This window comes from Chelonoidis abingdonii, chromosome 16, assembly GCF_003597395.2.
Source record: "Chelonoidis abingdonii isolate Lonesome George chromosome 16, CheloAbing_2.0, whole genome shotgun sequence".
Classification (NCBI taxonomy): domain Eukaryota; kingdom Metazoa; phylum Chordata; order Testudines; family Testudinidae; genus Chelonoidis; species Chelonoidis abingdonii.
Genome location: NC_133784.1, coordinates 6933563 through 6945608, shown reverse-complemented (window position 1 = coordinate 6945608; position 12046 = coordinate 6933563). Strand labels below are relative to the sequence as shown.

General features: G+C 56.1%; 1 protein-coding gene across 3 annotated transcripts in view; it reads right to left on the bottom strand.

The window, feature by feature from the left end:
- The window catches only part of R3HCC1L (R3H domain and coiled-coil containing 1 like), a 41485-nt gene that overhangs the window by 11908 nt on the left and 17531 nt on the right, over positions 1-12046 (bottom strand). For 2 of the 3 annotated variants that reach the window (XM_075073000.1, XM_075072999.1), the window contains one exon: positions 9532-11630. In XM_075073000.1, the coding sequence (XP_074929101.1) occupies positions 9532-11616 (2085 nt within the window). In that variant the 5' untranslated portion in view covers positions 11617-11630. The remainder of the gene's footprint in view (positions 1-9531; positions 11631-12046) is intronic. The other variant, XM_075073001.1, reaches the window with a different exon arrangement.

Sequence of the window (12046 nt, the reverse complement as noted above, 5' to 3'; positions counted from 1 at the left end):
TGTTCTGACCATGGCGCTAGGCAGGCTGAGAGCTCGAGACACCAAACCTCAAATCTGATTTAAAGCTGTTTAACGCTGGCCAGTGGCAGGCTCATGGTAACACCTTTGGCCTCTGGGCCCAGAGATCCCAGCTAAATAAATACCCCAGGCAGCTAAGCAGGACCTGCCATGCAGCCACAGCAACGCTCAACTCAAGCCAGGGAGGAGCTGAGAAAGAGGAGGGCTTCCAAGATGCAATGTTCAGCCAGGCCATGGTGCATGCTGGGATCTCTAGTCTCCACAGGCCACACCTCTATGTTAGGTGCTCAGGCTGCTCCTTTTTCCACATATCAGAGCAGAATGCTCGGGTTGGCATTGCTCCTGCACTAGAGAATCCCAAGCGGCCCCTGGTAAATCTGAACGTGTGCACTCTGCTAACAACCCCTCCAGCTCCGGGCCACCCCTGCTCCAGGAGCTGCAAGCTACATGGCAGCAGGTGTTACTTTCCCCTCCTTTCTCCTGTTACAAATATCAAAATGCTGCAGGCCTGTCAAGTTAGTGCTGCGCAGCGAAGCCCCCACAGCCAGGAAGCACAAGGGATATGGGTGAGTGGCCTAGCTTTACTCCCAGCAGCACAGCCGCCGGTTCTCGTAAGACACGCCAGCGGGTAAGGCTGCAGAAAGAATGCCCCGCAGTATGAGATCATGGAAGTAAAGAGGGTATCCATGAGGCAAACACGGTGCTCTTTGATGCTGGCACTGCCTGGGTGTCAGAACTTACGGTACACGTGCCATTGTAATGCTGCATTAACATCGCTTTTTGCCTTTAATGTAGAACCCATTCCGCAGTGGTTGCTAAAGTCTGGGTTCAATGGATGGACGTCCCGACAGCTGGGAGGGGGGGGGATGTAGGAATCAGTCTGTCACGGCTCAGTGCTCTCTAAAGGGTTACCCTAGCGGTAGCATGTTAGGGGCGCCCGTGGCAGCTCGCTTACTCTCCCGACCACTCACCAAGACACCAGGCGGAGAAATCAGCCAACTGGGGGAAAGACCCGGTCCTACAGGCAATAACAGCACTTTCAAGAGCACTGAAATTAGGGGAGAGCCAAAATCTCCCCCAACCCTTACTCCACCCCAAATACTCACTTGGGTCCAGGTTCTGCTTCTCAGCACCTTCCCCTGCCCCATGTTCCCAGCGCTCGAACCTCCCATCTCCAAGCCTCCAGGCCCCACAGCAATCCCTCAACACTTCCTCTTTTCCAAACACGACTGCTGTGGCAGCAAAAGCTCCCCATGCACTCCCGCATCACACCCTCATGCTCTCAGATTCACACAGGGCCCACTCCACTCATCCAGCCTGCCCTCCTGCAGGGCACAGCTCAGAGACCCTCGCCCAGAATTCCTGGCTCTAGCCCAGAGCTCCAGGGTCAGCTCCAGCAGAGCTTTAGAAAGAGACGCCCAGTCTCCAAGGGATGGAGACTCCACCAGTGCCAGGTGAGCTGTTCCAATGGGTACCAGCCCCCACGGTGAAACATTTCTAGTGTGACTCGTCTGGCTTCAGTGTCCAACCATTAGCTCTCATTCGGCCTTTTCTTCCCAGCTCAAAGCCTCTCTTCTCCATGGAGAGCACCATAACTCGCGTGCTCTGGGGCTTTCTGCAGCGCACACCATTTGCGTATGACGAAGAACACTAGTAATAGGTTTGTCCTTTTTGTTAACTGACACTAGTTCCATCACTCCAGAGCCCCGCAGCCTCTCAGCACATACTGCTGGCTTTCTGCAGCTTGGAGTTTAAGAACCAAGGGCTCAGAAACGGAGGGCGCTTCCTGGCAAGTGGAGGTTCTTCGCAATGCAAGGTCCCAGTCTGTATTGCACACATGGGATTCGCATGCGCACCGGGCACCTGAATCCAGATGTTCCGTTGGCCTGCACACGCACCACAGCTCTTTGCATGCTCCGAACTGAGCGCGTGCAGTGGGGGGGGGGGGGCGCAGGTTCAGTACTCTCCAGTTTCCTATTCTTACCACAGTTCAAGCGATCTGCAGCAGAAGGGAGGGCAGTCGGGGAGTGGGATACAGACAGGGACCCCACGTCTCAAAAAACGTCCAGTTACAGATACGTAACCTCTTCTTCTTCGACTGCTGGTCCCTAGGTGTATTCCACACCTGGGAGATTCACAAACAGCAGTCAGACGGGCGGGGGGCAGGATGCCGAAACGCTAGCCGAGTGAATAGTGCTGTTCCCACAGCTGATGGCTGCACCAGAGCGCAATGTCTCACGAAGGCCTACAAAGAGCTCCAAGTAGCTGCCCTCCATCTCGAGGAGGGGTACGGCTCTCAGCAACGCAACTGAAGTGACTTGCCCTCTAGCAGAAGGAGCCCTCACCTCTCTGGAGAGGGACTATGGGCTAGTTGGTAACAACGGGTAACCCAAGCAGAGATCCATTTTGAAAGTCTCTGCTCTGATATAGCTTGACCCCTTGATTGCTCTGCTATGGAAACAAATAGTTTAGGTGTCTTTCTAATGTCCTTGTTCTTTGCAGATAAAAGGTCAAAGCCCTGGGATCGGTGTCCAGAGAACGCAGCCATCCCTCTTCATCTGAGGCATGTGGTTTTGAAAAAAAATACTGTTCAGTGGATTACCTGACTCCCAGGAAACTTGATAACTCCTTTAAGAGTGAACCCAGGGTGGGGTGGTCACAAGACCTTTTCTTTGTGGAAGGTAGTGTATGGTAGGTCCGCATGAGCGCTCCCAGCTCACTGACTCTTCTGGCCAACATGATGGCTATTAGAAAGGCCACCTTCACGGACAGAAGGGCCACAGGACACATGGTGAGGGGCTCAAAGGAGGGATTTAGTGAGTGCCCATAGAACTAAACTGAGGTCCCACTGCGGTGCGAACTTGACCAATGGTGGGAAGGATCTGAGAGTCCCCTTTGGAAATCTAGTTGTGACAAGTGTGTGACGAGCGAACTGTTATCCACCCAAGGATGGAAGGCGCCGATGGCTGCTAAACTAAGCGACTCGCAGAGAACAGAGCACAAAATCCAGAGATTTAGGGGTAAGTCTAAGATAGCAGGGATCCCAGAGGATTCTGGAGATAACTTGCGTTGGTGGGCCCAAGAGGAGAAACACTTCCATTTTGCTGAGTGACTGCTCCCCACAGAGTCCTTTCTGCTTTGGCTGAAGATGGATGGCACCCTCTCAGAACAAGAGCCCTCTAGTCCCAATGCCCATCCAAGTACCAGGCCCCAAGTTCCAGCAGTCCTGGTCTGGGGTGCTGGAACGTGCCCTAGTGTTCTGTTAGAAGCTCCAGCAACGTGGGGATGTTCATGGATGGGTGAACTGAGAGCTTCAGAAGTCCACAAACCAGAACCGTCTCAGCCAGTTGGGCGCAATCAGGATGACTTGAGCTCGGTCTTGGCAGATCTTCACAGAAGTTGTAGTATCAGTGGGATGAGAGGGAAGACACACGCCAGACGACTCTTCCGTGACACCAGAAGGGCATCTCCCATGGAGCCCTTGCCTAGGGTTGCTCTGGAGAAGCACCAAGGAAGTTTCCTGTTCTCCCGTGAGGTTAAAATGTTCCACACCAGCACTTCCCACTGGGCGAAGACGTTGTTGAGAACTGAACTGTGTGTCGAGAACAATGGTTGTCTTGGGAACTGGGGTGAGGAAAGGAATCCAGCTGAATCCACCAGACGACAGAGTCTAAAACCTGCCTTGCTGTTTGTGTTGCCCTTCTCTGGGGAGCTCAGGAAGAGAAGCCAGCCTTGTAGGCAGGCAAAGAGGAAGGCCGGTGAACAGGATCATGGGTGTGCATCAGGCCATGTGGCCGAGGCAGAGAAGGCGAGTTCTGATTGATGTCCTGAGTGATGGTCACCTGATGTGGAGATCCTGAACAGGTGGAAGGTGGAAGAGATGACCTTTCTCCCTAGGAGGTCGAGACACTTGTGTCCCTTCTCAGAGGGAGTAGCCTTTGACTGCTGTTGCTTGGACCACTCTGTAGCCCCCTGCACTACCAAAGAGCTAGGTGAGGGGTGACGGACAAAAGCCTCCCCCCTCCCGCCCCCGCAGCAGAACAAAGCAGTGCTCCTTGGCCCTCTTAGGGGTAGGAGCATAAGAAACAAGAGTGTGCCCACAATGGCCAAAGCCACTCCATTGGGACCGGAAGGCTGAAGAATGCTTAGGAAGCTGTGCTGCAGCTCCTGGACTTCCTCAGGCTCAACCTGTAGCTCTCCAGCCCCCTGAGTATGAGCTCTGGGTATTGCACCTCGCAGAGTCAGAGACGATGGAGTAACCACCTCCTCCAGCGAAGACGACGAGATTGCTCCATGGACCTTTAGAACTGGCTCCCTTCCACATATTCTGACGAGGCCAATTCTGGGTGGCCAGGTGATGGAAAACAGGATCCTGAACCACTCCTGGGTGTACAGGGTTGGGCTTTCACAGTCCCCAATATTCCCAGTAGGATGGATCAACTGGGGAAGACAGACCCCATAGCGCAGGGTGCCACCTGTCTCCTCGCCAATCATATCCAGTCAGAGGCCCGAAGACTGATCTTATGGGGCTTTCTTGTGCCACCTCTGCCTGATGCTGCACAGACTCATGCAGGGCCTCAGACTCACTCGATGAGAAAACCAGATCCCTTAGCTATGGCAGCACTGACGGTACCAATGGTTGTGCCTCGAGGCTGGTAGCTGGGACGGGAGAGTCTCTTCCTTGGGTATATCAGCATCCCGGGATAGGGACCGTCTCCATAGGAGGGCCGAACACGGTCAGGGAAGAGCAGGTGTCCTCCAGAGAGTTGTAGGTCTCTGGTTGCCCTGGGACACCACATTGGCCCTAGAAGTGGAGGAGAGCATCAGGAGCTGTTTATCCTGAGCCTTCACCACTGAAGCTGATGTTGGACCCACCAGAGCCTCTCTTTGTGCGCCGCATCCTCCTGTCAAGAAGATAAACTTGAGCCTACATCCGCATCTTGCATGTGAAGCCGCCTTCTCAGGCGTTGCAGCCTGTGCTCAGAAGGGCGCTGCCGGTTGTTGTGACTGATGTATGCGGAGGGGTCCCGAGCCCAGATCTGACTGGGGCTTCATCGCCTCCTCCAGGAGATGTTTTCCAGTCTCACTTCCCAACCCCCTTGAGTTCTGGGGGGAGAGCGGCAGGTCCTGTGCTTGGCAGAACCAGGAGTCTCACCCAGACACTAGAGGCAGCGTTGATGTCTGTCACTCACCGAGAAGGAGTGAGGGCAGGAAACAGTTTTTGAACCCAGGGACCCTGGGCGTAATCCAAGCCTTCTTGAGGGGAAAACGCCCCTGGGTGGTGAAGAAAAGGGGGAGAAAACCCTTTCTAACTATATTCTGTAAATTACACTACAAAAATTAACTCAGTATAACTATACACAACGTCTACAGCCAGGCCACAGGCAAAAAGGAGCCGAGGACCCAGAAGATTCTGACTCAGACCATGCGGCGGTAAGAAGGAACTGGAGAGGCATCGGCCAGCACCGTCTTTTATGCCCTTGGTATGGAGCATGAGGAGAGCTGCGGCACACGTGCAGCCAACAGACACGGCTTGCAAAAAATCCCAGACTCAGGTGCATGGTGCACGCGCGTATCCCATGGGTGCAACATAGCTAGGGGCCAGCACGTGAAGAATGGGAATTTTTGAGAGCCCAGAAAACTAATGAAGTTAGCGCTGCCCTGAGAACTTGTGCTGGAAATCTGGGGGCAGATACATGAATGTTTTGCATAAAAAAGAAAAAAGGCTGAATTATCCCTTTAAGCAGGGCCAGCTCCAGGCACCAGCGCAGCAAGCACGTGCTTGGGGAGGCCAACGGGAAGGGGCGGCATGTCCGGCTCTTCGGCAGCGGGTCCCTCAGTCACTCTCAGAAGGAAGAACCTGCCACTGAAGAAAGAAGCGGCGGCGGTGAAGTACTACGAAAGTGCCGCCAATCACGGCCCCCTCCCGCCGCTTGGGGTGGCACAAATGCTGGAGCCGGCCCTGACTTTAAGTAGGATGGAACCTTAACGATGTCTCGGCCAAAGGGGCCAGATAATAGAGGAAGCTCAGGTGTCCCCACTAACAGGCTCTTCAGCAAAAAGAATGAGAGGCTTCCAAATCTTTAAGGCATCCTATTTCCCTCCTGCCCTGCAACGCCACCTCCGCATGGTGCAGGGAAACCCCAGAGTCACTGCAAATGCCACCCAGCCGCTCTCAGGGATGTCCCAGCACAGGGCATTGTGGGATGCCATCCTGGGACCAAGGTTAAAACCCCATTGCTCTGCTGACTGTCCCGGAGGACAGCAGGAACGCAGACAGCAGCACAACCAGGTCCCCACTGGCCCATCTCCACAGGGCTGCAGCTAACGGATCTGCCAGGGACCTTCCCTGCTGCGCTGCAGCCATCCATTAACACCGGACCAAGTCATGGAGATTTCGATTCCAGCAACCTGGGGACAGTTTCACCCCGCAGCCTGCCCCAGATGCACACAGTGCCTGTGCACCCTCACCACGCCTCCCCCAACCCCACCCAGACACACACAACTTACCTCCCACCCACCCGCAGGTCCAACTGCCAGGGTGAGCACAACCCTCAGGAGACAGCTCAGTGCAAGCTCTGCACTTTTCCCCAGCAGGCCGTCCCACCCCCCGAGCCCACACTAGTGCACATGGAGGCCTGGTCTACTCCGTCTGTATGCTGATTTAGCTGTCGGCGGGGCAGTGATTCTGCATCAGAGGCTGACTCCTTCTGTGACCAGCCTCATCGCTCACTTGTTACATTTTCAAACAAGCCCCTCTGTGTTTCTCCCAAGCTGTGCACGTCTGCGAAGCCTCTCACAACCCTCCTTTGCCATGACGCTGTCACGGAGAGTGGGGGAGTCCGGGCCCTGCACCCCACCTCCTGCGATTCACCAGGACTCTCAGCCAGCCAGTAACACAGAAAGTTTATTAGACGACAGGACACAGGCCCAAGCAGGGCTTGTAGGTACAACCAGGACCCCTCAGCCAGGTCCCTCTGGGGGGCAAGGAGCTTAGACCCCAGACTTGGGGTTCCTGCCTCTTCCCAGCCAGCCCCAAACTGACACCAAAACCCCCTCCAGCCGGCTCCCCCCTCCTTCTCTCCCCCTCCCCCTTTGTCCAGTTTCCTGGGCAAAGGTGTCACCTCCCCACCCCCTTCCTGGCTCAGGTACCATCCCTCACCTAAAGTCACCCCCTGCTCTCCCCTCCCCCATGCAGACAGTGCCAGTAAAACCAGACGACATTCCCCGGTCAGTCCACCCCGCTCCCTACTGCATCACAGACGCCTTCAAAACACTTCACAAGGTTAGGGTTTGCTGACTGCCCTGCCCAATCCTGTCTCACTGTTCCCTGGATGCCTTCCTCTGTCTGTCTCCAGCTGCTGGCTTGTCTCATACCCGACTGGACGCTTGCTGGGGACGGCACCGGCTTTGTTCTTTCTGTGCAGTGCCCAGCAGAGCAGGGTCCCAGGCTGTGACTGGGCTCCTCGGCACTACACTAATGCAGATTAACAATCATCAGAATATTGCTAGGAAGGTGCTTGGACTGCACTAGCTTAGTTTGTACATTGACAGGAATCCACTGCACAGATATGAACACAGTTACAGCAGGGTAACCAAACCCACAACAGGGGCCTGTATAGCATAACCACCGCATGCAGCTCTGCCCATATACGCAGGCAGATTATTTTCTGATTTCTAAGTTTGTTCTTTATTTTAAACAGCAGAAGAAGGAAGTTCCAGATGCTTTCTATTACCATGCAGCAGCAATGCTAGGGTGGTGAAGCTAGGAATGCAGAGGTTAAGCTGATCTCTTGCTTCACCTTAACTCTGCCCCTTGCCCAAACACACTGCAATGCAGTCGATGGTTACGTGGGCACACAGTACTGTATCTGTGTTATCCCCACACGTGGTATGTCAGGCAGACAGTTAGGTGAGCTGCAATTTACAGATGTCTGCTTCTTCAGCAGCACCAAAGTCTTTCCTAGCCCAGATTAGATTCGTTTCTCCGTATAAAATCACCAGAAAAAGTTCAGTGGCGACATGAACAGTGGCATACGTGGCAACGCGGTGGGACTCGCTCTGATGACAAACCAAGGGGCCAAGACCAGCGACTAAAAGCAGAGCTTAAGGAAGCAAGGATGACAGCTGCACACGCTTGTGAAACTCCCTCACCAGTGTGAGTTACACATGGCTGAACAGCCACCCAGTGGCACGGAAATTCCACTGACCCCCAGACATACAGCTTGCATCCCTATTCCCATCCCCCTGAATTTAGCCCATCACTTCGGGAGGAGTCACAAGTGCCTCCCTCAGGGCTGGGGCTGGCCTGCCAGGCGCTGCCGTTCTGAGAGGGGTTTTACTTCTGCACAGATACGCACATAATTAAACTGTGTTAAAGCTGAAGCTGCTTCCTGCAGACGCTCTCTGCAGAGCTGTAACAGCTGAAGTTATCCTACGGTTTGGAAGGTTTATTAGTTAACCCCTTGGTAATGAAGCTGTTTAGTTAATTCCAGCTCTTCACAGCTCAGACAGTGCTTGCGAACCAGGGTGGACATTCATTTGAACAAGATTAGGACTGTTTGTTACTTTAGGGACATTAATGTCATTCTGCAGATTACCAGTTTCAAACTATCGCTTTAAAATGTAATAATGGATTTCCAGCTTCACAGCGAAAGCTGAACTTTCCTCCTCAGCCAACAGGAAAACTGCTTCCTAGTGCTAAACAGCTCATTGTAGTAAATTTAGCCCTGTGCTTACAGGAAGATATGGTAATGAACCAGAACTGCTTAAGAAGCTGTCGTTTCCCTGAAACTTCATGTTGCTCGTTCAATGGGAAGCCATATGTCTCAGCTATTTCTTTATTACAAGTCTGTTTCACAAGGGTGCAGTTGCAGCATATGGCATTCATGCACCTTTTCCTGGCACGCTTTAAGTGCTATAAATGAAACACATTTCCCTCGCTTCCCCCCACACTCAGGATCACCCAGGACTGCCAATCGGGCCCGCCTCCCAGTAACCAGGCCCAGACACTGCAGATGCAGGTGGGGCGACCACAACAGAATCCAGCCACCAGAAGTTTCCCTCCAGCCTCTGGCTCTGGCCCTGCATCAGACAGGTTTGGGCCCTTCTATTTTCCCCTGTATCTCTGGATGTTCTCCTCAGCCATGAAAACAATAACCCTTTCCTGATCCCTCAGCCAATCGTGCCGGCAGTGACAGCCAGCAGCCGCGCATTCCACAGGCCAGCTACGCCCTGCATAACCAAGTGCTGATCCATCGGGGTGACACGTACCTGTTGTTTAGTTTCACCACCATGCACTAGGACGTGGCCACCTGGGCGCAAGGGGCTGCAGGGAACAGCGCTCACAGCACGGTCTATGGTATCACTTGAGACCTAAGGCACCGGCTGAGGTACAGACCGTTCCTGCAGCAAGGCATCCCACTGCACATCCTGTCTGACCGGGCCCAGCAGGAGCTGCTCCCCACCCCGTATGTCCAAGCACTAGCGACGAGGGCAGCTGAGGCAACATACCTCTTGCAGCAGACGTTGGTCCAGGCAGTCTCCATCGGCATTAAAAAGCACGTCCCAGCTCCCCTCTGCCGCAGCACTGCTATCGCTCGGAGCTCCGTTACTTGGCTGCCCAGGCACTTCTGACGTGCCGCCTTCGGTCACACCACCGTCCTCCATCCCCGGCTCTCCATCCGCTCGCAAACCATGCGATGGCCTCGCCACCCCACCTGGACAGTCCACCTCCTCAGCCAAGCTCCCGGCCGAGCGGCTGCCTGGGATCTCCAGAGACTGGCTGCCCTCAGTCCTCCCAGGAGCTCCAAGTGCACAGGGAGCACCCTCTTCAGCATAGCTGCCCGAGTCACAGGGCATCTCCGTCCCACACATTGCTGCGCTGCCTCTGGCCTCGTCCACATGCTCCGGCGGGGCCCCGGTGCCAGAGTCTGTCCTATGGGATGTGCTGTGCACTCTCGCCCTGGCATGCTCACGCAGGCCTCCCTCTAAACCAGCAGCAGCGCTCCCTGCTCTCCTGCACGGCGGATCTACGGCACCCTCCCCTGTAAGCTTGCATGCGCTCCCTGCGTTCTCATCTGCGGCACTCTCCTCTCTGAGCTCACCTGCACTGCCTGCACTCTCCCTGCTTGCATCTGCGGCACCCTCCCCTCTGAGCTCACACGCGCTGCCTGCACTCGCCCCGCTCTCATCTGCGGCAACCTCCCCTGTAAGCACGCACGCGCTTCCTGCATTCTCATCTGCGGCACCCTCCCCTCTGAGCTCGCTTACGCTGCCTGCGCTCTCCCCGCTCTCATCTGTGGCACCGTCCCCTCTGAGTTCGCACGCACTGCCTGCACTCTCATCTGCAGCACCCTCCCCTCTGAGCTCGCACGCGCTGCCTGCACTCGCCCCACTCTCATCTGCGGCAACCTCCCCTGTAAGCACGCACGTGCTTCCTGCATTCTCATCTGCGGCACCCTCCCCTCTGAGCTCGCTCACGCTGCCTGCGCTCTCCCCCCTCTCATCTGCAGCACCCTCCCCTCTGAGCTTGCACACGCTGCCTGCACTCGTCCCACTCTCATCTGCGGCAACCTCCCCTGTAAGCATGCACACGCTTCCTGCATTCTCATCTGCGGCACCCTCCCCTCTGAGCTTGCTCACGCTGCCTGCGCTCTCATCTACAGCACCCTCCCCTCTGAGCTCGCACATGCTTCCTGTGCTCTCCCCACTCTCATCTGCGGCACCCTCCCCTCTGAGCTCACACACGCTGCCTGCGCTCTCCCCGCTCAGATCTGCGGCGCCCTCCCCTCTGAGCTCACACATGCTTCCTGCCCTCTCCCCGCTCAGAGCTGGAATGCTCTTGTCTACACATTCAGATGTGCTACCTGTGCTCCCCCCTGCCTGCTCTGATGTTTCATCACTGGTCTCATTCCTAGGTTGAGAGGAAGTGCCTAGCTGGGCCCGTGGGCCCCCAGGCCTCTGCTCCTGTGTGTGCTCTTCCCCTCCATGTGGTAGCACAAGCAGGGGACTAGATGTTTCCACTGACAGATGGGAACAAGTTCCAGTACCTGTCCTTGAATCCCAGCACCTGCAGCTTAGCTCCCTGAGCCCTGGCTTGCTGGGCACCTGCTCCTCACTACCCCCTGGCCGAGCAGGAGCCTGACCCAGGCAGGGCTCCTGAGGGCTGAGCTGTTCACTGTGGAGGTTTGTTTCCAGCTGCCCACATGGCTGATCCTCTGGGGCCAGATGGTTTTGGTGGTGTGTGCGACGCTGATCCCAGCCCTCGGCAGTGGCTCCTTCGGGCCGCCCTGGAGCGCTGTCCCGTTTGTTGTCCCCCAGGGGTAGGCGCTTCCTTGTTTTCCCCTCTGACCTCCTCCCCTCTCTGGCCACATGCTTGCGGGCTCCAACGCTGGGCCTCTGCCTCTCGCCGTGGCCTTTGGCGCCTTCCTTCTGCGGCACGCGGTGGTTTTCCTCCTCCCTCTGGCTCCCCATCCCCCATGCAGCGCTGGTCACGCCCACTCCTGGGGCTGCCATCTCCCGTCGGGCTTTGGGTACGTAGAGGGCCACGTCGGGCTTCCTGGGCCGGGCCCGGCTCTTCTCCCCCTCCTGCTGCATGGTGCCACCTCCGCCTGCAAGGGAGAGAGAGCATTGATTCACTGCCACCGCAGCAAGACTGCTGGGCCGGGCTGACGGGACCCCCTGGCCGGCCAGGCAGTTGGGGACCTGGGACAAAATCCAAAACTAAGGCCCCCTCCCTTCCAACCCATGGAGACAAACGGGGCCCTAGGGAGGGGGCTGGAGAGCCAGCCTGCCCCACACTCGCCCTGCAGCAGCAGCTCCTGTCCCATGGGCTGGGCCCTGCTGCCCTTCCCTCCCCACAAGGGTGGCCAGGCTGAATTGGAGTGAGCAGTGCTGCAACCCCACAAGCCAGGTCTCTACACAGCTCACTCAACCCCCAGGGCTCCAGGGCCTCCAACAAGCTATCCCTCCCCTCCCAGGCCCCGGAGTTACAAAGTGAACAAATGGCCTGAGCCCTGGAAGCCTT